General features: G+C 34.6%; 1 protein-coding gene across 1 annotated transcript; it reads right to left on the reverse strand.

Annotated features, from left to right (window-relative positions):
* Nucleotides 1-5,365: 5,365 nt before the first annotated feature.
* Nucleotides 5,366-22,334, reverse strand: anxa5a (annexin A5a). Its single transcript, XM_077532857.1, has 13 exons — nucleotides 22,288-22,334; nucleotides 20,880-20,907; nucleotides 19,944-20,028; nucleotides 18,118-18,212; nucleotides 16,197-16,310; nucleotides 12,643-12,733; nucleotides 11,455-11,534; nucleotides 10,655-10,705; nucleotides 10,051-10,144; nucleotides 8,699-8,794; nucleotides 8,543-8,601; nucleotides 6,746-6,868; nucleotides 5,366-6,140 (listed from the first exon to the last, which is right to left on the reverse strand). Exons 1-13 carry the CDS (start codon nucleotides 22,332-22,334, stop codon nucleotides 6,081-6,083), a joined length of 1,023 nt encoding a protein of 340 aa, XP_077388983.1. The 3' UTR covers nucleotides 5,366-6,080.
* Nucleotides 22,335-23,014: the final 680 nt, after the last annotated feature.

The following is a 23,014-nucleotide window of genomic DNA, read 5'->3' on the forward strand; positions in this document are numbered from 1 at the left end:
TGTATAGTAAGGCGTTTTTTTTAAAACGACCATGTATATTAAGGCGTTTTTTTTTTTTTAAATGACCATGTATAGTAAGGAGTTTTTTTTACACGACCATGTATAGTAAGGTGTTTTTTTTGTTTGTTTGTTCGTTTTTTTTTACACGACCATGTATAGTAAGGTGTTTTTTTTGTTTGTTTGTTCGTTTTTTTTTTAAACGACCATGTATAGTAAGGCGTTTTTTTTAAACGACCATGTATAGTAAGGCGTTTTTTTTTTAAACGACCATATATTGTAAGTCGTTTTTCTTTTTAAACGACCATGTATAGTAAGGCGTTGTTCTTTTTTTTTTTTTAAACGACCATTTATAGTAAGGCGTTTTTTGTTTTTTTGTTTTTTTAAATGACCATGTATAGTAAGGTTGTTTTTTTTTTAAACGACCATGTATAGTAAAGCGTTTTTTTTTTTAAACGACCATGTATAGTAAACGCGTTTTTTTTGTTTGTTTGTTTTTTAAAAGGACCATGCATAGTAAGGCATTTTTTCGTTTTTAAACGACCATGTATAGTAAGGCGTTTTTTTTGTTTGTTTGTTTTTTAAAAGGACCATGCATAGTAAGGCGTTTTTTTGTTTTTAAACGACCATGTATAGTAAGGCGTTTTTTGTTTTTTTTTAAACGACCATGTATAGTAAGGCGTTTTTTTTTAAACGACCATGTATATTAAGGCGTTTTTTTTTTTAAATGACCATGTATAGTAAGGAGTTTTTTTTACACGACCATGTATAGTAAGGTGTTTTTTTTGTTTGTTTGTTCGTTTTTTTTTACACGACCATGAAAGTAAGGTGTTTTTTTTGTTTGTTTGTTCGTTTTTTTTTTAAACGACCATGTATAGTAAGGCGTTTTTTTTAAACGACCATGTATAGTAAGGCGTTTTTTTTTTAAACGACCATATATTGTAAGTCGTTTTTCTTTTTAAACGACCATGTATAGTAAGGCGTTGTTCTTTTTTTTTTTTTAAACGACCATTTATAGTAAGGCGTTTTTTGTTTTTTTGTTTTTTTAAATGACCATGTATAGTAAGGTTGTTTTTTTTTTAAACGACCATGTATAGTAAAGCGTTTTTTTTTTTAAACGACCATGTATAGTAAACGCGTTTTTTTTTTTAAACGACCATGTATAGTAAGGCGTTTTTTTTTTTTAAACGACCATGTATAGTAAGGCGTTTTTTGTTTTTTGTTTTTTTTAAATGACCATGTATAGTAAGGTGTTTTTTTTTTAAACGACCATGTATAGTAAGGTTGTTTTTTTTTTTAAACGACCATGTATAGTAAGTCGTTTTTTTTGTTTGTTTGTTTTTTAAAAGGACCATGTATAGTAAGGCGTTTTTTTTTTAATCGACCATGTATATTAAGGCGTTTTTTTTTTTTAAACGACCATGTATAGTAAGGTGTTTTTTTTGTTTGTTTGTTCGTTTTTTTTTTAAACGACCATGTACAGCAAGGCGTTTTTTTTTTTAAACGACCATGTATAGTAAGGCGTTTTTTTGTTTTTAAACGACCATGTATTGTAAGGCGTTTTTCTTTTTAAACGACCATGTATAGTAAGGCGTTGTTCTTTTTTTTTTTTTAAACGACCATTTATAGTAAGGCGTTTTTTGTTTTTTTGTTTTTTTAAACGACCATGTATAGTAAGGTTGTTTTTTTTTAAACGACCATGTATAGTAAAGCGTTTTTTTTTTTAAAACGACCATGTATAGTAAGGCGTTTTTTTGTTTTTTTTAAACGACCATGTATAGTAAGGCGTTTTTTTTAAACGACCATGTATAGTAAGGCCTTTTTGGTTTTTTTAAACGACCATGTATAGTAAGGCGTTTTTTGTTTTTTTGTTTTTTTAAATGACCATGTATAGTAAGGTGTTTTTTTTTTTTAAACGACCATGTATAGTAAGGTTGTTGTTTTTTTAAACGACCATGTATAGTAAGGCGTTTTTTTTGTTTGTTTGTTTTTTAAAAGGACCATGTATAGTAAGGCTTTTTCTTTTTTTTTAAACGACCATGTATAGTAAGGCGTTTTTTTTGTTTTTTTTTTAAACGACCATGTATAGTAAACGCGTTTTTTTTGTTTGTTTGTTTTTTAAAAGGACCATGCATAGTAAGGCATTTTTTCGTTTTTAAACGACCATGTATAGTAAGGCGTTTTTTTTGTTTGTTTGTTTTTTAAAAGGACCATGCATAGTAAGGCGTTTTTTTGTTTTTAAACGACCATGTATAGTAAGGCGTTTTTTGTTTTTTTTTAAACGACCATGTATAGTAAGGCGTTTTTTTTTAAACGACCATGTATATTAAGGCGTTTTTTTTTTTAAATGACCATGTATAGTAAGGAGTTTTTTTTACACGACCATGTATAGTAAGGTGTTTTTTTTGTTTGTTTGTTCGTTTTTTTTTACACGACCATGAAAGTAAGGTGTTTTTTTTGTTTGTTTGTTCGTTTTTTTTTTAAACGACCATGTATAGTAAGGCGTTTTTTTTAAACGACCATGTATAGTAAGGCGTTTTTTTTTTAAACGACCATATATTGTAAGTCGTTTTTCTTTTTAAACGACCATGTATAGTAAGGCGTTGTTCTTTTTTTTTTTTTAAACGACCATTTATAGTAAGGCGTTTTTTGTTTTTTTGTTTTTTTAAATGACCATGTATAGTAAGGTTGTTTTTTTTTTAAACGACCATGTATAGTAAAGCGTTTTTTTTTTTAAACGACCATGTATAGTAAACGCGTTTTTTTTTTTAAACGACCATGTATAGTAAGGCGTTTTTTTTTTTTAAACGACCATGTATAGTAAGGCGTTTTTTGTTTTTTGTTTTTTTTAAATGACCATGTATAGTAAGGTGTTTTTTTTTTTAAACGACCATGTATAGTAAGGTTGTTTTTTTTTTTAAACGACCATGTATAGTAAGTCGTTTTTTTTGTTTGTTTGTTTTTTAAAAGGACCATGTATAGTAAGGCGTTTTTTTTTTAATCGACCATGTATATTAAGGCGTTTTTTTTTTTTAAACGACCATGTATAGTAAGGTGTTTTTTTTGTTTGTTTGTTCGTTTTTTTTTTAAACGACCATGTACAGCAAGGCGTTTTTTTTTTTAAACGACCATGTATAGTAAGGCGTTTTTTTGTTTTTAAACGACCATGTATTGTAAGGCGTTTTTCTTTTTAAACGACCATGTATAGTAAGGCGTTGTTCTTTTTTTTTTTTTAAACGACCATTTATAGTAAGGCGTTTTTTGTTTTTTTGTTTTTTTAAACGACCATGTATAGTAAGGTTGTTTTTTTTTAAACGACCATGTATAGTAAAGCGTTTTTTTTTTTAAAACGACCATGTATAGTAAGGCGTTTTTTTGTTTTTTTTAAACGACCATGTATAGTAAGGCGTTTTTTTTAAACGACCATGTATAGTAAGGCCTTTTTGGTTTTTTTAAACGACCATGTATAGTAAGGCGTTTTTTGTTTTTTTGTTTTTTTAAATGACCATGTATAGTAAGGTGTTTTTTTTTTTTAAACGACCATGTATAGTAAGGTTGTTGTTTTTTTAAACGACCATGTATAGTAAGGCGTTTTTTTTGTTTGTTTGTTTTTTAAAAGGACCATGTATAGTAAGGCTTTTTCTTTTTTTTTAAACGACCATGTATAGTAAGGCGTTTTTTTTGTTTTGTTTTTTAACGACCATGTATAGTAAGACGTTTGTTTTTTTTAAACGTCCATGTATAGCAAGGCTTTTTTTTTTATTTTGTTTTTTAAAAGGACCATGTATAGTAAGGTGTTTTTTTGTTTTTAAACGACCATGTATAAGGCGTTTTTTTTTTTAAACGACCATGTATAGTAAGGCGTTTTTTTTTTAAACGACCATGTATAGTAAGGCGTTTTTTTTTGTTTTTTTTTAAACGACCATGTATAGTAAGGCGTTTTTTTTTTAAACGACCATGTATAGTAAGGCGTTTTTTTTTTTTTTTAAACGACCATGTATAGTAAGGCGTTTTTTTTTTAAACGACCATGTATAGTAAGGCGTTTTTTTTTTGTTTTTTTTAAACGACCATGTATAGTAAGGCGTTTTTTTTTTTAAACGACCATGTATAGTAAGGCGCTTTTTTGTTTTTTTTAAACAACCATGTATAGTAAGGCGTTTTTTTTTGTTTTTTTTTAAACAACCATGTATAGTAAGCTGTTTATTTTTTTTTAAACGACCATGTATACTAAGGAGGTCTTTTTTTTTTTTTTTTTTTTTAAACGACCATGTATAGTAAGGCCTTTTTTTTTTAAACGACCATGTATAGTAAGGTTTTTTTTTTTTTTTTTTTTTTTACTACCATGTATATGTAACTCAGAAGTGCTGCACCAGCCCCTGCGCACTGGCGAAGTCTACGTTGTGTTTAGGTGATGTGTTGTGGTGCGGAGAGAGGCAGCACAGGAATCGGATTGTGGCTGAGAAGATTTCACTTTAATCGCCTAATCAAAATCAAAAAGGAACTTCACATTACAATTGTGCATTGAAATCCAGGTAAAACACTGTATAAATTAGCAAGGCATAAAAGAACTCACTCAACTCAAACCACAGCAATGAAAGTAACTAATATTCACATTTCATCTCATTCACACAAACTAAATAAACAAGTTAACACACAACAAGACTAAAAAAAAAACCTGGATGGTCTATTAACACACTCACCTTTTTTTTTTTTTTAAGCAACCATGTATCGTAAAACGTTTTCATGAAAAAACAACAACCATGTATCGTAAGGGTTAGGGGGTTAGGGTTAGGGGTTAGGGTTAGGGTTATACATCGTTTTTTTTCTTTAAAAACGACAAGGCCTTTTTTTTTTTTTTTAAATGACCATGTATAGTCAGTTTTTTTTTTTAAACGACCATGGCGTTTATTTATAGAATTATTTATTAATTAATTTAATTAATTAATTAATTACAATATTTTATTTATATAAGGCGTTTATTTAAAACGGTAATGTATAGTAAGGCATTTTTTTCTTTAATAAAACAACCATGTTTATCTAAAAAAACAAAAACAAAAAAACAACCACGTATAGTAAGGTTTTTTTTTTTTTTTTTTTTTTTTTTTAAACGACCATGTATAGTTAGGCATTTATTTATAAAAAAAAAAAAAAAAAAAAACATTTATAGTAAGGCATTAAGAAAAAGACCATGTATAGTATTTTTTTTTGTTTTTTTTTTACGCGACCATTTATAGTAAGGCGTTTATTTAAAAAAAAAAAAAAAAAGACCACGTATCGTGAGGTTTTTTTTTTTTTTTTTTTTTTTAAACGACCATGTAGAGTAAGGTGGGGTTTTTAAAAAAAAATAAAAAATAAATTAAAAAAAACATGTATAGTAACGACTACGTATAGTAAGCCGTTTTTTTTTCTTTAAAAACGACCAATGAATTTTTTTTTTTAATGACCATGTATAGTAAGGCCTCTCTTTTTTTTTTTTTATGTCTAGTAAGGCATTAAAAAAAAAAACAAAAACAAAAAAAAAACGACCATGTATAGTCAGACAGTTATTTAAAACGGCCGTGTATCGTGAGACTTTTTTTTCTTTATTATAAAAAATAAAAATAAAAAGACCATGTATAGTAAGGTGTTTTTTCCCCTCAAAATGGACCATATAGGAAGGCTTTGAAAAAAACACACAAAAATGACCACGCAGGTGGTGTTTTTTTTTTTTTTTTTTTTAATGATCATGTGTAGTAAGGCTATTCTTTTTTTTTTTTTTTTTATGGCAATGAGATTCGTAGCCTAATTTTCCTGTTTTCGTGACTCACTTAGAATGATTCTTGCTATTTGAAACCCTAATTTGAAGCCATAACCTCTCACATGACACCTTCGAAACTCCAACCCAGGCTTAAAACTCTCATTTCAAACCCGAACAATATTTAACACAAAAAATAAACACATACACACACAACAAACTTTGATTTAATTCCCCCCCAAGTAGTCAGACATGATATCCAAATCAATCACGTGTAATCAATAAAGTGTTGTCTGGTGGGCGGCGACATTTCTGTCGGCATGGAGATCGATTGGCGGGAAGCTCGGCTCAATCTCGTGACCCGCAAAGGTACAGCAAACACTTCTGGTATGCACCTGATGTGTCCTCCTGCACACACATACACAGACCCTCAAAACTAAATTTCAGTCCAAATTTCCACGACGGAATGCCGAATTTGAAACCCTAACCGAGGCTTGAAACCCCAATTTCAAACCTGAGTGATACAACTTTGAAACCTAAATCTCAAACCCTGACCCATCCTTAAAACCCAAACTTGGTCTTGAAACCCTAACTGTGGCTTTAAGATCTTTTCTTGAAACCCTAATTTGAGACTGTGAGGCAGACGTTACAATCCGCCATGCTGCCACCCGCAAATAAATATATTTGCTGCTTGGACAAAATAGCGCCAGGGAGAACGTGATAAGCGTGCCGACTGGCGCTGATTGATGATCCGCTCAGAGGATTACGGCGGCGCTCCGCCATGTTTGAGAGGAATCAGATCATCCTTAGAGGAAAAGTGTTTATGCGGAGTGTCTCACACACGCACACACTCTTAAAGCTGAGCCGAGCTGCTGAGGAGGAATGTTTATGTCATCACTCTGCTTTTATGGACTTATCTACAGGATATGTATGGACTTGTTTATACGACATGAACATATTTAAGAGTCTGGACTTATTTGGAGCAATTGTTGAAGAAGCATACGGTGGGTAACCTGAACGGTGTTGTAGAGCGAGTCGCCGTACTTGTCCTTGAAACAAGCGACAATGTCCAACATGTCCTCCTCGCTCCTGGACACCAGAACCCTCATCAGAGTGTCGTCGTCCGTCCCGGCACGCTGCAGAAAACACACAAAAGAAGAAATTTGGGAGGTTTTGATTCAGATTAACAGCGCCAATATTGAGCATTTTGACAAATATCGGCATCATCGGCCAATTTGAAGAATCATACGGCCAATAATAGATATTTTTTTTATTTTAAGTATTAACTTCAGGTAACTAATTACTGGGTATTTAAATTTTCAGAGATGTTACTTAAGTTTTTAACTTTTGAAGACCCTGAAGTTTTTATGAGATTTTTAACTCATTCAAACCCAAAAACGAATAAATACGTTTACTACTTTTTCCTTCACTCCCAAAAACATATTTATACTTTTTTTTTTTATTTATTTATTTATTTTTTAATGCTAGAGCATAACGAAGGCTTTGATGCAGCTTCAGACCTGAAGAGGTCGCTTACAGCAATGGTTGTTCTTACAAAAAATGGCTGGCAGGTGGCAGCAGAGTAAGAGATCAGCCAAGGCCATGTTGTAACAAGCTCTTTTTCCCAGTATTTTCAAAAGATTTGTGAATAATGACGAAACTTAGCTCTATGCTCATTAGGGGTGTGCTCAAAAAATCGAGACGGCAATATATCGTTGTGGCCTCATTACAATACACGTATCGATACGCAGGCGTCAGAATCGATATTGCTCCTTAACTTTAACGTTTGCCTTTTCAGCTTGCATTGTACCTAAAAAATAAAAACCAGCAGCGTCTTTGAAGTTAATTGCCTTCAATTAATGCAAAAATAACACACCAGTGATTGGACACTGTGTCTTGCTAAGAAAAATGAAAGCAGAGGAGGAATATCAACATTTATTTACTTATAAACTTAACATGGCACGTGTCTTAATGTACCAATCTTCATGTATTTTGTTTAAAAACGAAATAGAATGTGTTACATGAAAAAAATGCTGATTTTATTTCCCTTATTTTCCTGATTTTAATATTTTAAATAAGCACATTTTAGAGCTGTAATTTTAATACTTTGATACTTTTGCTCATATCGGCTCATACCTATTAATAAATTTTCCAGGTGTGTCTGTGACAGCTGCTCATTGCTCTGCAGTGCGTACACATTTAGACCGGGCATGCTGCTGCAAAAACATTTTTGTCAGTCAGCATAACAAACATATCTTTTAGGTATACATATGATTGTTATTATAAAATGCAAGTAAATTAATGTAATATATCGGGATACGTATCGCCTTGAAGACCAAGTATTGGGATACATATGTATCGCGATACGTATCGTATCGTGACCCCTGTATCGTGATACGTATCGTATAGTGAGGTTGGCGGCAATACCCAGCCCTAATGCTCATGCTAATTGCTACAAAAAGGAAATATATACAAATATACTTTTATTTTCCTGGTGAAAGAAGAGACAATCTAATGTTTCTTTTGGTAGGTTCCATGTTTTTATAGCAATAGAACACAATATTCTGTGAGCCTTGCAAAATCAGTCAAAATCCAGTAAAACAGCAGGGAGCGAAGGGGATTCTTCAGTGAAAATGGCTGTGACTGAATGAAGATGTATATTGATTAAGATGCCAATATGTTATTGTTGTTGTTATTATTATTGTTATTATTATTATTATTATTATTATCATTGTTGTTATTGTTATTATTATTATTATGAGAAAAACAAACAAAAAGAACAGCGATGACGTCATGTAAAGCACACGCACCCTCATTGAGCTGTACAGCGACTCAGCAAAAAATGACGGAATGCTCCGGGTGCATTTCACTGTGGAGGCAAGCAAATGTTTTTTTGTTTTGTTTTTTTTAGACAGTTCATAATGAAAACGGCCATCAATATTAATGAATGATGTCAAATGTTGTACCGACGGCGAGCAGCAAGTTCTCCAGATTTCCTGTGGTCTCGCCTTCAATGCTGGCCTCGATGTCGGAACCGCACAACTTCTTGTAGGCGTCAAACACTGCACACACAAACACACTTTTACAATACAGTAATACACCATGTCGAAATACTCGACCCTTTTCAAATACTTCACTTTTTTTTAATGATTCAATCACATTTAAATACATAACACAAAACATAAGACTTTGTTTTCACATTAAAACAAATTTAGATTTTTCCCAAATGTACAAACTTAATTTATCATCTCAGCCATCGCTTTCTGTAGACATAAAAAACAGGATTCACATTCGATAGTCTTCACCAAAAACTTGGCTGAACTGAAAGTACTTCCCGTTTTGTTTTGTTCTTCTTTCTAACTGGCATTGTGTCAAACTAAATAGTGTGCCATCTAGTGGTTGATGGTGGAAGTATGCCCCAAAAAATGGGAGGCGGAAATGAATAAATAAAGTGATAAAAACAATAATAATACACTAAATAGTGGGACCGCGAGCCGAGATCCTGGAATGGAACTAGCGTGGACTAACTTTTTTTTTCTCTCTCTCTCTCCTGGAGTGGTTTTGAGCTTTATAGTTACAAGTTTAGTCAAAAAATAATAATCTATAAAATGTCTCTTTCTGGGATGTTGGCCCAGTTTTGAACTGATCAATCAGGAGATATGCAAGAATGGACTGCCCCCTATAGGTCAAAATTGGAACTAAACCTTGAACATGCTAATGGTATGGATATTTCTTCTTTCTTACTTCTTCATGTTTTCTTTCTTACTTCTTCATGTTTTGTCTTCATAATTGCCACACTTTTTCTCAGAAGATTGTTTTATTATTATTATTATTATTATTATTATTATTATTATTAACCATTTATATTTATCAAAAAATTTCTTTTAGTCTCATATACAACTCTATGCTAATGATTTTTTTTCTTTTAATATTACAACTTTATTCTCACAAAAATATCTTTTTTCCTCCCGCTCATATTATTACATTTTTATTATTATGACTCGCTCATATTTCTCAAAATAATATGACTTTGTACTCACTAGGATTTTTTTTCATATTTCATATACTTTATTATGATATTTTGATTTTATTGTCATATTACAGCATTTTTTTAATCATACATTACGACTTTATTCTCGTACATTTAACCTTTATTTTGGAAATATTTTGAAAAATGTAAACGATAAAATATATCCAAACCACACACAGTTGCCACTTGTATTGGTTTTATATGAGCATTGTTAGAACTAAATTTGGCAAAAGCAAACATAAAAGTCAAGTCAAACATCAACTCATAATTCCTTAAAGCTACTCTCACCTTTACGGAGATGTTCTGCGCTCCTATTTCCAAGAATGTTGATGAATTTTTCCTCATCTGTGCCGAATTTGCCCTCGCCGGCGGCGTACAAGTCCTGCGGTCACAGCAAACGATCTCGGATGATTACAACTTGTGAGTTATTCATGCCCGAGCGGCAGCTGTTGCATTTTCTGCTCATCAGAATTCTTTCCACAAATTTCATCTCCTTTTTTCGGAGGCCTTCCATGCCCCAATAAACTTGTCAAAATTTGCAAGTCTACAATGATTCACATTATGATCAAACGTACTGACGTGATTCACTTGCGAGATCATTCTTAAAGTATCGCATATTCATATTTCAGATCTTGACTTAATACGTATCAATTAAGCAAGCACAAAATGTCTTTTCTCATGACATTTTCGGTCCACGGTGGCAAGAAAAGACAATTTCTGCAGTGTGGATGTTCCCAAGCACACAAGAACATTTCCCAGGAGGCCGTGCTTGTGCGCGCCTGCCAGCAACACCTCATACATAAGCACCACTGTTTGTGTACTCAATGTGTGTGCGTGTGTGTGCGTGTGCGTGTGTAGGCAATACAGTACATGATCATTTTATGATTCCTACCTTTGCATCCTCAGCAATGTTTGCCTCGTCGACTGCCTCCTCCCTGCTTCCCTTCGCCACACAACCGCAGAAAGAGCAAGTAGCATCATAATATTGTAAAATATATGAAAATAATATAAAAGAATATATATATAAAAAATATGAATTGAATAATAATTTGATTGTTATAATGACTTTTTGTTGCAAAATTACAACTGGATTTTTTTTTTTTTTTTTACAAAAATTTCTTTATTTGATTTTCATTTTATTTGACATTTAATTGTATTAAAATTTAATTAAATTGGATCTGAATATGAATTGATGATTATTTATTTTTTTGCTGACCACAATATTAAAACTTTTCTATTACAACTTTATTGTTCCAATACTGATAATTATACTATGAAAAATATGAATCAATTAAACGTTTTTAAACACAGTAACTTTATTCTCTGCTTCACATGACAACTTCATTGTTATAACATTGCAATTTTTTTATTTTTTTTTTCTTAATTCATTTTCAATTTCATTGAATTTTTATTTAATGTGGTACCCGGTGTAGACTATATTATATTTTCTTTTAAATGTGGCGTAATATTCCTTAAAGCAAGAATATTATGGAAAAAGTAATTTTAAATATTTGACCTCAGCAGTGTGATCATTTTACAAGGAAAAAAAATCCTTACCTAACTTGGACAAAGACAAAATTTTACTTAGAATGTCATAATATGACAAGACGGAATTTATAATACAAAACATTATGAGCAAATGTATGAAAATTTGAATGTAATTTTCTTTCCATGTGACGTAACAGACGTTACCTGCAGGAGGATGACCAGCAGCCTCTGGTAGTATCCCGATGTGTCACTGCAGATGTCCTTCTCTAGATTACTGCCAAACTCTGCAAGATAAAAAATAAAAAGAAAACAACTTGATTCTGAGAATATTTACACATTATTGTTGGAACATTACAACCTTTTTCCCCGGTATTTTTGTGTTGTTGTTTTTTTTGGTCCCCGCTCATATGTTTTTCTTGTTCAGAATTGTTATTTTTATGTTACTGTCATTATAGTCAAACTTTTTTTCTCCTATATTTTTCGGATTATTTTTTGTCATAATTTTTTCTCCTTTGTCCAGAAAGAAGAAAAAGCAGAAATGAAATGAGAAATAGTGTAGCTGAGTTCATATAATTTAAGTTTTTATTGTTGTAACATTGCAAGATTTTTATTGTTTTTATTTTCAATGTAATGTCTGAGGTTGTCTGTGTTTGTGTTTTCGCACATGACATTGTAACTATAACTTTTTAAACTTTTCTCACAATTTGCTTTTGTTTGCTAGCAATATGACAAGATTTCATTTTCCTTAGTTATTTTCTCAAATTTTTGCCACTAGAAATTATTTCTTGGACAGTATTACAATTTTATTCTTCTCACCATTTTTTATTTATTTATTTATTTATTTGTTTGTTTATTTATTTATTTATTTATTTTTTACCATTTTTCCTCATATTTTTCCTTTAATCCTAATATTCCTTAAAACAAAAACAATAACAATCACATTTTGTATTTTACATCTTACTTTATTGCCATGAGTGAGTTGAGGAGCTTTAATCGAGACAACAAAAGTTGATTTGCTGCCGTCCTGTGGCATCTGATAGGCAATTTCAAACTCATTTATTTATGATAATTTACTCCCAGATTTTCGTTCTTTGTGGCAGGAAGAATTTGGAATTTATTCTTATCACATTCTGTTTTTGGTGGTTTGTGTTGATATTGTAGAGTATTATGCCTCGGGCCAGAATGAAGGAAGCCTCAAAACTAACGTGATCAATAAATCCATTTAACTGCGCTGACACAGAGTTCTAATTCGCTTTCACGGTTACATACTGTAAATCAATACATACTGTTTGACTAGTCTTTTTCTGTACATAGAAGTGTAAGTTTTTATCACAGCGGCAAACCAATTCACCGCTAACGGCGGGAAAAAGCACACTTTATCGACCGGCTCACCTTTCTTATAGACCTTAACGACGTCTCGAAGGCGCGGGCCGCTTCTGGAGGCCAAGATCTCGATCAGCACGTCGTCATCAGTGCCGACGCCCTGCGGCGAAAGAAGAAGAAAGAATCGTCAAGAAGAAGCTAGCACCGTGGTTTTTATGGCTCCGGCATTATGAGAACAAAAAGATGATAATAAATTTGCCATCTCAAATTTCCCCCGTCTGACGCGAGTGAGCCGAGTTGCCACGGCGACCCGGAACACCCTCAATTGCGGCTTTTGTATGTTGAATTAACTCGATTGACGCGCGTCTCAATGCTGGCTGCACAAAGCCTTTGTTATGATGTCATGTGGCTGCTCGATGAGCCGTAGAGATGCACATCCGTGTAGAAAGTATGCAGAATATGGTCTAGTAAGGGCTGAACAATTTTGAGAAATAATTGGATTTTTTTTTTTCTTTCAATGTGATGATTTTTTTAATGTCCTCTTCCCATGGATGTTAAATACAAGCAATAATTTAATTTGTAATCTACTAAAAAGATAGTATATTTATTATTTATACATGTTAAAATATAATAAATAAAGATGACTTGACTAAAGGGCGGCACGGTAGTCGAGTGGTTAGCACGTCCGCTTCCCAGTTCTGAGGTCTCCGGTTCGAGTCCAGGCTCGGACCTTCCTGGGTGGAGTTTGCATGTTCTCCCCGTGCCCGCGTGGGTCTTCTCCGGGTACTCCGGTCTCCTCCCACATTCCAAAGACATGCTTGGCAGGTTAATTGGGTGCTCCGAATTGTCCCTAGGTGTCCGTGTGAGTGTGGATGGTTGTTCGTCTCTGTGTGCCCTGCGATTGGCTGGCAACCAGTCCAGGGTGTCCCCCGCCTACTGCCCAGAGCCAGCTGAGATAGGCGCCAGCAGCCCCCGCGACCCTTGTGAGGAATAAGCGGTCAAGAAAATGGATGGATGGATGGATGGACTTGACTAAATTGTTCAGCCCTAGCATAGCATAGCATAGCATAGCATAGCATAGCATAGCATAGCACAGTGATTCTTAACCATTGGGCCGCAGCCCAAGCGCCACCTAATGGGCCGCAAAGTAATTTCAGTTTTGCAACTCTGGGTCAGGACGGTCGCAGCAAGGTATTTTTAAAACCGAATATTTCCCCCAGCACAGTAAAGTATAGCATAGCATGCAACAGCATAATATAACTTAACTCATTCACTGCCAGTCATTTTCGCTGAAGCAACACCCTTCGGCCCCGGTTGTTTTCCTGGATTTTGACTGATTTTACAAGACCCACAGAATATTGTGTTCTATTGCTATAAAAAAAAAACATTGATGATGGGACCGACCAAAAGAAAGAGTAGCGTCTCTTCTTTCATTGTTTTGCAGCAATTAGCATTAGAATATAGCTAAGTTTCATCATTATTCACACATCTGTTTATAACCCGGGATTTACACTGGATGCAGCTGCGGTGCGGCTGCAGTGCGTTCCGGCGACACAACCAATTAGATTCCATTCATTCGAATGGTGCAATTTACACCGCTTGCGTGTGCGTTGCGCGTCGACTGCGTCTCAACTGCGTCGTGCCGCAGCCCTTCCGCACGGATAGACCTATTTTCTATTTTTGCTGCATCCGTCGGCCTCCGGCAAATGGCAAGCTAGCACAAAACACATCGAGCGGGACAGGAAGAATAAATTTCCGGTTACCTTTCAGAATAAAACACTCGCCAGCTTCTATTTCGCAAGCATGTCAGCAAAACGTGATGTGGGCCTGGAGTTAACGAGCGAGGTGCTCATTCACGGTTTAGACACCAGCGAACATGGACGAGGAGAGATTTATATTGGAGGTGGAAAGCCACAAAATAATAAAGGTCCACCTCTCTTTCTGCTTCTCTGTTGAGCACAAACTTTCTGTGTGTTTTGTGGTTGACCAAAAAATTGATGCGTCCGGAGCACGCAGTCAAGACGCACTGCACCGCAGCCGCACCGCACATGCAACCGGTGTAATCCCTGGTAACTGTGGGTAAAAGAGCTTTTTGTAACATGGCCCTGGTTGATCTCTTATACTCTGCTGCCACCTGTTGGCCGTTTTTGTAATAACTATCATTGCTTCAACCATTCTCTTCAGTTCAGAGGCTGCATCAAAGCATGTATGCTGTTTGTATGCTGTAGCGTTAAAAAAAAAAAAAAAAAAAAAAAAAAGCCCTAAAAACGTGTAAATATGTCTTTGGGAACATGGTAATATTTAAAATAGAATGCATTTATACGGAGCAAATGAGTTAACTAGCATAGTATAGCATCGCATAGTACTATAGTATAGCATAGCATCGCGTCGTATAGCATAGCATAGACTAGTATAGTATAGCATCGCATAGCACAGCACAGTCAAGTATAGCACGGCATGGTAGAGCATAGCATAGTAGCATAGCCTAGTAGAGTATACTGTAGTATAGTACAGTATAGTCCAGTTAGTTACACGTTTGAGCTTGATGCCGCCTTCAAAAAAAAAAAAAGTTTGGGTGAGTCACTCTTGCGGCTTTGAAAGAATGCTAAGTCTGCAGACTGCTCATTTTCAATTGCTGCTTTTGACTCCGAATAGCCGTCAGCCATTAACCACGCGTCTCAAAGTGTGCATATTCCCACTTGTCACTCACAAGTTTCATTAGGCGTAAATACCAGACTCAGATGCGACAGTCCTGCTATTATTATGCATTTCACCATCATTAGTGCAGCATTTTTTGAAAGGCTTTTGACAAGCGTTGAAGTGTTGTTGTTTTTTTAAATTTCCTAAGACAGATGGTCACATGCACTGCATTTATTTGTAATGGATAATCAGTGATGAAGTACGTGAACGTCACTGTGCTTATAACACGCAATTTTTGATTCGTTTAAACAAACGTTACATTTGTTTTGCTAAGAATAGCGCTATTATTTTTTAAACAACACACTAGCGTAGCCCATCGCAAAAGTCGAATAATTCTAAAATGTTACACTGTTACATCTTAGCTATGACTTATATTAGCTTTAACTTTTTTTTTTTTTTTTTTTTTTTTTTTTTTTTTTTTTAAATACTGGGAGCTCTTCGGGAGCAATATAAAAACAAAATAATCAATGACATCAACCGAAAAAAACAAACCAACTAACGGCAATCCAAAAAAAATCAATTGAATTAATGCTTGGAGGAGGCAAGTGTGCGACATGCTTTAATTTTTTGTAATTAACAATTTTGGGAGGTTTTACAAAAACATGATGAAAGTAAAACAAATGAAAAAATTATGATATTAAACAAACAAACCACCTAACGACTCTTAACCTTTTTTTTTTTTTTAAATATTTGGCAGAGGTAGATATGCAACTTTTTGACACGTGAGCTTAAATTGTTATTATTATTGTTCATTGCCACTACCCAATCAGATTTATACCATTCTTTTTCATTGCAAACTTGTGACATATCCATCAGCCTTATAGTCTTCGATTCATTTATTTTAGGGGTCATTTTGGTTACTTGTATGTCATCGGTTAACAATTGCAAAATTGTTTTACCCTGACGAAAGTGTCGGGAGTTACCTTGACGGCCCTGTGCAGCAGCGTGGCATCGTACAAGACGGGCGGAGTCATCAGGGCCACGATGAGACTCTCAAACAGACCTCCCAGCTCCGACTTGAGGGCGCTGAGCAGATCCTGCGGGAGACCAACGATTGATGATGTTTGCTCTCGCTAATAACCGCATTTGTATTGAACTGTATTGCGTTTCATTTGGAATGTCACCGACTTGGTGAAGGAAAACTAACGAGGCCTGAACCCGTTGTCTAGGCAATGTGACGTGCTGAAATAATGAAGGCTTATTAGAAACCAAGTGTAAATGTTTTTCTTTCTTTGTGTTGTTAAAACGTTTTATGTATGCATGACAATCTCAACAATTAAATTGAACTGAACCTAATTAATGGAATGTACTGGATTTAAATAAAAAAAAATAAAAAAGGTTTAAGCCAACACTAGTCTGTGCAACATTATGCACAGCAACTTGGAACATTCACTCTAAAAACAGTTGGAATGGACCGATCCACTACTTGTGTCAATGTGACCCAACTTTTTAAGTTGTTCTGTGCAAAATGAACAACCTGTTTAAAACAAAACAACCTTTTTTTTTTTTTTTTTTTACAGTGAGGGGGTGGGGGGGGGGGGGGGGGTCATCTGATCAGTACAAAAGTTTTTTTTTTTTTTTTGGTGGTTGGTTACAAAATGACCCAGATTTTTTTTATTTGCTTTATACACAACAACCCAATTTTCTGTATTGTTTTGGACAAAGTGACCTTTAAAAATTTTTTTAATAAATACTAATGAGCCAATTTTTGTTTGTTTGTTTTTTACAGTACAAACCGACACAATTTTTAACACTTCTTTTTTTTATTTTTTTTTTTAAAGTCGTTTCATACAAAACAATCCAAATTTTTAGGTTGTTTTATACAAAACGACAAAAAAGATTTTTTGTTGTTATTGTTTAGTACAAAACAAACCAATTTTTGGAGTTGTTTGTAACGAACCAACTTTGGTTTTAGTTGTTTTTTTTGTTTTGTTTTTAAATACAAAATGAGACAATTTATTTATTTATGGTATTTATTTATTTATTTAGGGTTGTTTGTAACAAAATGACCCTTTTTTTTTTTAAATAGCTTTTTTGGTTTATACTAGTGTTGTTCCAATACCGATACTGGTATCGGCAGAGGTGCCGATACTGCATTAAAACAGTGGTATCGGTATCGGTGAGTACTCACAAGTAACATGCCGATACCATTAATTCCAATGCTAATATAGGATTTTGGATGCAGCATCTTGTGTCTTGCTCGTGCACGACATTCACTGATATGTGACATGTTCACTGCATGCTGATCTAAGATATCCGATTGGTCCTTAAATGCTCTGAACCAATGGCAGGACAGCTTTTTCATGTTGAGGAAAAAAAAAACTTAAGTATCGGTATGGTATCGGTATCGGCCAATACTGCAAAGCTGGGTATTGGAATCGGTATCGGGGGCCAAAAAACGGTATCGGAACAACACTAGTTTATACAAAAATGTCCCCATTTGATGACCCAAATAATGGATCGGTCCCTATTTTTTTTACATTTATTTTATTTTATTTTATTTTATTTTATTTTTTTAAATAACACAAATGTGGTTATTTTTTTACCCAAATATTTTTGAAATGTTTAATTCACTAGTTTTTAAGAAACAAAATTCTAATATTTATTCAATGAAATAACAAGAATTTATTCCCAACAGGGCAACCAGTTCAGGGTGTCCCCCGCCTACTGCCCGAAACCCGCGACCCTGGTCAGGAGTAAGCAGTTAAGAAAATGGATGGATGGACATTCAACAGTTTCTCTTCTTCATTTCTTAGCCTTAGTGATATCATTTGAAAACTGTAGAATTAAACACCTTCTCCCAACCAGACTCTCACTACTCGGATATCTGTTGTCCGGCCTCACCTTTCCGTAGGCCGTTTTGTACGCCTCCTTTATTTGCTGCCGCTGATCGTTGCTGCGTGCCGCCAGCAACATGAGGACCACGTCTTCATCCGTCCCTGTAGGACAAATGACTCATAAGGTCAGAAGAAGGGGATCAAGTTCTGATAGGAGGACGGGCAAAGTTGTTGATTTAATAATCGATGGCTTGTGAAAGTCAACAATGCCCCAAGGGAGAGAGAGAGTGAAAAGACCTCAGAAGGATAAACAAACCGAAGAGCGACAGGGGTCAATGTGGAAGAACGGACACTAATCCCGGGCTAAAGAGCGAAAGTCAGGCTGACTCATTGGAAAAGGGTCAAATGTAAGAGATTATAACAGAGTTATCATCGGCATCATTAATCAGTAAAATAAAAACAAAAAAACAAACAGAAGAGCACAGTAGGATTTGAGGATTAGTGGCATTGTGAAATCAAAATGGGATCAATAAGCCAGTGTTTTCCAATCTTCATTGAGGTAATGAACATTTTTTTTTAAGATTAGAAAAATATTACAACATACCACCAAGCATAAATGTCACGTGTATAAATTCACTGTAGTTTTTACTGTATAGCAGTGCTTCTCAAATAGTGGGGCAGGCCCTCCAAGGGGGCGCGAGGCTCCATTGAGGGGGGCGTTTGACCTCGGGGAACATGCTTTTTATTTATTTATTTTTATTTTTATTTTTTATTTTTTACTGTCCTAGAATTAACTGCAATTGCACCTCCACTACATTAGGGGGCAGTGGCGCTCTCATTATTGGCAGAGTGTGCGCAGGGAGCATTCACTCGGTGGTGTAGGGGTTTTGTTTGCACTGAGCATGCGTGCTTTGCACACAGCAAATAAAAATAAAAAAAAATTAAAAATATATAAAAAATTATTTTATATTTTTGTTTTACAGGTTAAAGTTTTTTTGTTTGTTTTTTAATATTGTGCTCCTGAGTTAATGTTGGTGATCAGTTTGAATGCATTATTATTTATTGATTTTATGTAATTTTATTTTTCCATATCATATGGTTTGACGTGGTTAGTCAAAAAATGTTTATAGTTTAATTAAGGATTTAATTTTATTTTTGAATTTCAGATGCACTTTAAATCTTTTCTGTTAAAGTTAATAAAGCTATTCTTTGTTGTAAGTTGGTCCATATTTCTTTCTTTTTTTATTCTCTTATACGTTAATACGGATACAGTGTTACTGTACTGATACTGAACCCTCAATTGCTGCTGATGCTGCGTCATGAATGGGTAGTCAAAATGTAAAGCGCTTTGAGGGCCTTGTAAGGTGGAAAAGTGCTATATAAATTAAGTGCCATTTACCGTTTTGTTTTTGAAAACATCACTTGCAGTCCATTATTTTAACCAACCAACAACGGAGTAAATCTTTCGCTATCTGCTGAAAAGGTGCCATTCTGAAATTTGCTAAAGTGTAACTTGCCATTAGGTAAACACCAACATTTTCATGGCTCCCAAACAGCTCATAAGAATGAATTCATACAGTTTTATTTGATTTAAAACATCTTTTAGCTTTATAAATGAAAAGAGTTTTCCAAGGATCCTTTATTGCCGACCACTGACAGCTGCAGCATGCTAAAGCTAAAAATAACCGTGCGCTAAGTGGGAAGAGCAATTAGACGAGTGCCTTTGAGACAATACTCTTCAAATAGGATATTTACACATAGATTTGTCCAACATTTTAAACACAGATGCTTGTTTAAAAATGAAACTTTAAAAAAGAAAAAAAAAAAAACATTGGGCATGAATACTGATGTTGAGAATGGCAGATAAGCAGAGTGTAAGATTTGAGCACATACCGAGTCCTTTCATGGCTCGGTGGAGGATATCAGCATCGTGTTTGGCGTCAAAGTTGACAAATGGTCGGACGCTGCCTCGATACGCCTGCAGAGATGAAATAAATTCAATTATCTCTTCTTAAAATTGACATGTAAATGATTCATTTAGCCATAACACAAACAAAATGAAGCACCAAGCTCCTCGCTTGGTTCTGAAAAATTTGCTTCGCCTTTAATTCCAGTTGAATATAGCTAATTATTCTTTCTAGCATGCTAACAAAGCCTAATGTAGTTATGGGATTCAGGTTCTAGATGAAAGCCTAACTCGGAGCGGGAAAAAAAAAAAGATAAGATGCTATCAGTTATCATGCTAACAGCTAGCATATCAAAAGTGAAATGAAGTTATGTCATGTTCTATTTTGGAAATCAATCGAGGGTACAGTTTGAAAAAGTTAACAGTTGCTTGGCTAACATCGTTCTAGTAGGCCAATATGTGACAAGTTTTATATTGTAGAATAAATTAAATTTAAAATAGCTAAATCCTTATCATTATTCTTCTTTGTTATATTTCTTCTCTAATACAAACTGAAGTGGTTCAGCGTCTTCATTTATCTTTTTCTTAACTGTGTTTAAAGATACATGCACTGTAAAATAATAGCATTGTGTTTATCACATATGTGTGGCCATGACAAAATGATTAAAGCCATGAAAGGTGTCAAATGAAGTATTTTTTTCTCCCAGGAAAATGCAACGATAAATGCTAAGCGCTTTTCAGGTGCTCGTGCAGGAAGCGATAATAATAAGCTCATTAAATGTATTATCTGCTCTTCGAGGGAAAGTCATTGACCTTTTCTCACTTCATTACACACGGCGGCCAGTGTGAAGAGATGTCTATTTGCTTCTGATTGAATGCCTCACACCCAAGATATTGTGATTAAAGCCAAAAGAAGACCTCACCATGTTCCTTTCTGATGCTTGCACAAAGCTGAAAGAGACAAGATCATGTTCATTTGGATCATAAGTTGCCTTTTACAAGGTTACATGCTTGCTAAATTGCTATCATGCTAACATTTACCATATCCAATTTGGAAGATAAAAATGCTAACCGTTTACCTGTTGCTACTTGTACAAAGACACAAAAAGGAAGGGAAATGCTCACAGCTCGCAGTGTCAATGTTGAAAGCATAGATAAAAAAAAACTAACATGTTAACACGTGTTACATTGAAATCCAACAATGTAGCAGCTGCTACCAGAAGGACAAAATGCCAAATATAAACAAATAAATGTAGATATGTGAAATACTAATTAAGCCTGAGGGGCAAACATTTGCAACATTAGCAAACGTTGGTTTCACGCTAGGGTTCGCTCAAGCTTGCAACTTTTCCTAAACATTCTCTGAACAATTTTAACGGCTCGCTAAACAGTTTAAATGTTTTTTTTCTTCTCGCAAAAAAACACAAACTATTTTGAACATGTTCAAAACTTCCTTCCAACAAGAAAAAAAAATGAAAACTGTTAGAGAACCATTAAAACTGTTTAGAGAATGTTTAGAGAACATTCGCAAACATTTGCCCTACAGTGGGATACGGGCACCATGGGGATAAAATGCTAACATGCAACCATTTGCTATGCTAGCGCCTAAATTTGTTTATGTAGTAATTATTAGGGGTGTGCCAAAAAAAATCGATTCATAAAAGAATCGAGATTCTCATTTATTAATCGAATCAAATCGATATTAATATCCAAAAATCGATTTTATTTAAATTATAAATGAAGAAGAAGGGGAAAAGGCAGTTGTAGCCCACATGCTGTTTTTGTGGAAAAAGGCACTTACAATACAAAATGAATAAATGTTTAAACAAAAAAAAACAAAAAAAAAGACACTAATGTCTCTATTTGTCATTTTGTCTTGCAAAGCAGACTGGAGTACATCATGGCAATGTTGTGCATATCTGTAAATTGAAGCAGAAATAATTTGTCAATCAAATAATTTTAAATCAAAAATCGTTTAAATCGAGAATCGAAAATCGATTCTGAATCGAATCGTAGACCCAAAAATCGTAATCGAATCGAATCGTGAGACAGTCAAAGATTCCCAGCCCTAGTAATTACGCTATCGTATCAAAAGTTGCGGCTCTACTATACTAGCTCCACTACTACACTACTTAAGCTGTACTACTTTGACGTTATCGATAAAGTGCTAACATACTACTAGTTGGTATGCTAAGATTTATCAGAAAACACAATAGCACATAAATACAGGTAAATAAGTAAATAACCTGAAACCATTTGCTACTCTAACATCTATATTAAACTTGCAATCTGTTTGCGGTCATAGATTAGAAGGATGTTGTCAAGTCTTACCAGTCGCAGTGTGTCCTCTCTTGTTCAGGGTATTCATTAAATGGCATATGCGTGGCGTCAGGTGAAGTTAGCGAACCCGAGGCCAGTCCACCTGTGGTGTCATCTTCCACTGCATGTCTCCATGACTTCACTGGAGAGCCTCCATTGTGTCACCTTGAGTTAAACGGGCAAGTCAATCCCGGGTACGGGTCGTAAGTAAGCGAGGCGACATCATAGGCCAGGTCCACAGCTTTTTAAGACATTTTGCATACAGTCGACATGAGGTACTATATTAAAATCCCATGTGGCAAAAGTACTCAGACTCAGTGCTGTATGGTAGATATAAAAAGTATATATATACACACAGTGAAACGAAATTGAATGTACACTCGGATTCCCATTGGACTATTTGTGAGTCACCCATCTATCATCGTCATTTGTTTTATTGATGAGTGTTTATATCCTCTTGAACACACGCTGCTAGTCTAGCCTTGCATCTCAATTGCTTGAGTGCTTTGCAAAGACGACTCACTGTGTTTTCAGGCGTGGTCTCATCGGAGTGGGCCCGATAGGCATCATCATCATCATCATCATCGCACACACACACATACAGAGCTCACATATCAGTGCACCTTAATTAAAGCGACTTGTGACTAGCGTCTGCTCATGCAGGCGAGCGCGCAGCCAATTTCCTCCCAGCCCAAATAAACAAGACGACTGGGCAGCTAATAACGGCGAGATCAGATGG

Source organism: Festucalex cinctus, chromosome 9, assembly GCF_051991245.1.
Source record: "Festucalex cinctus isolate MCC-2025b chromosome 9, RoL_Fcin_1.0, whole genome shotgun sequence".
In the NCBI taxonomy this organism is placed as follows: Eukaryota; Metazoa; Chordata; class Actinopteri; order Syngnathiformes; family Syngnathidae; genus Festucalex; species Festucalex cinctus.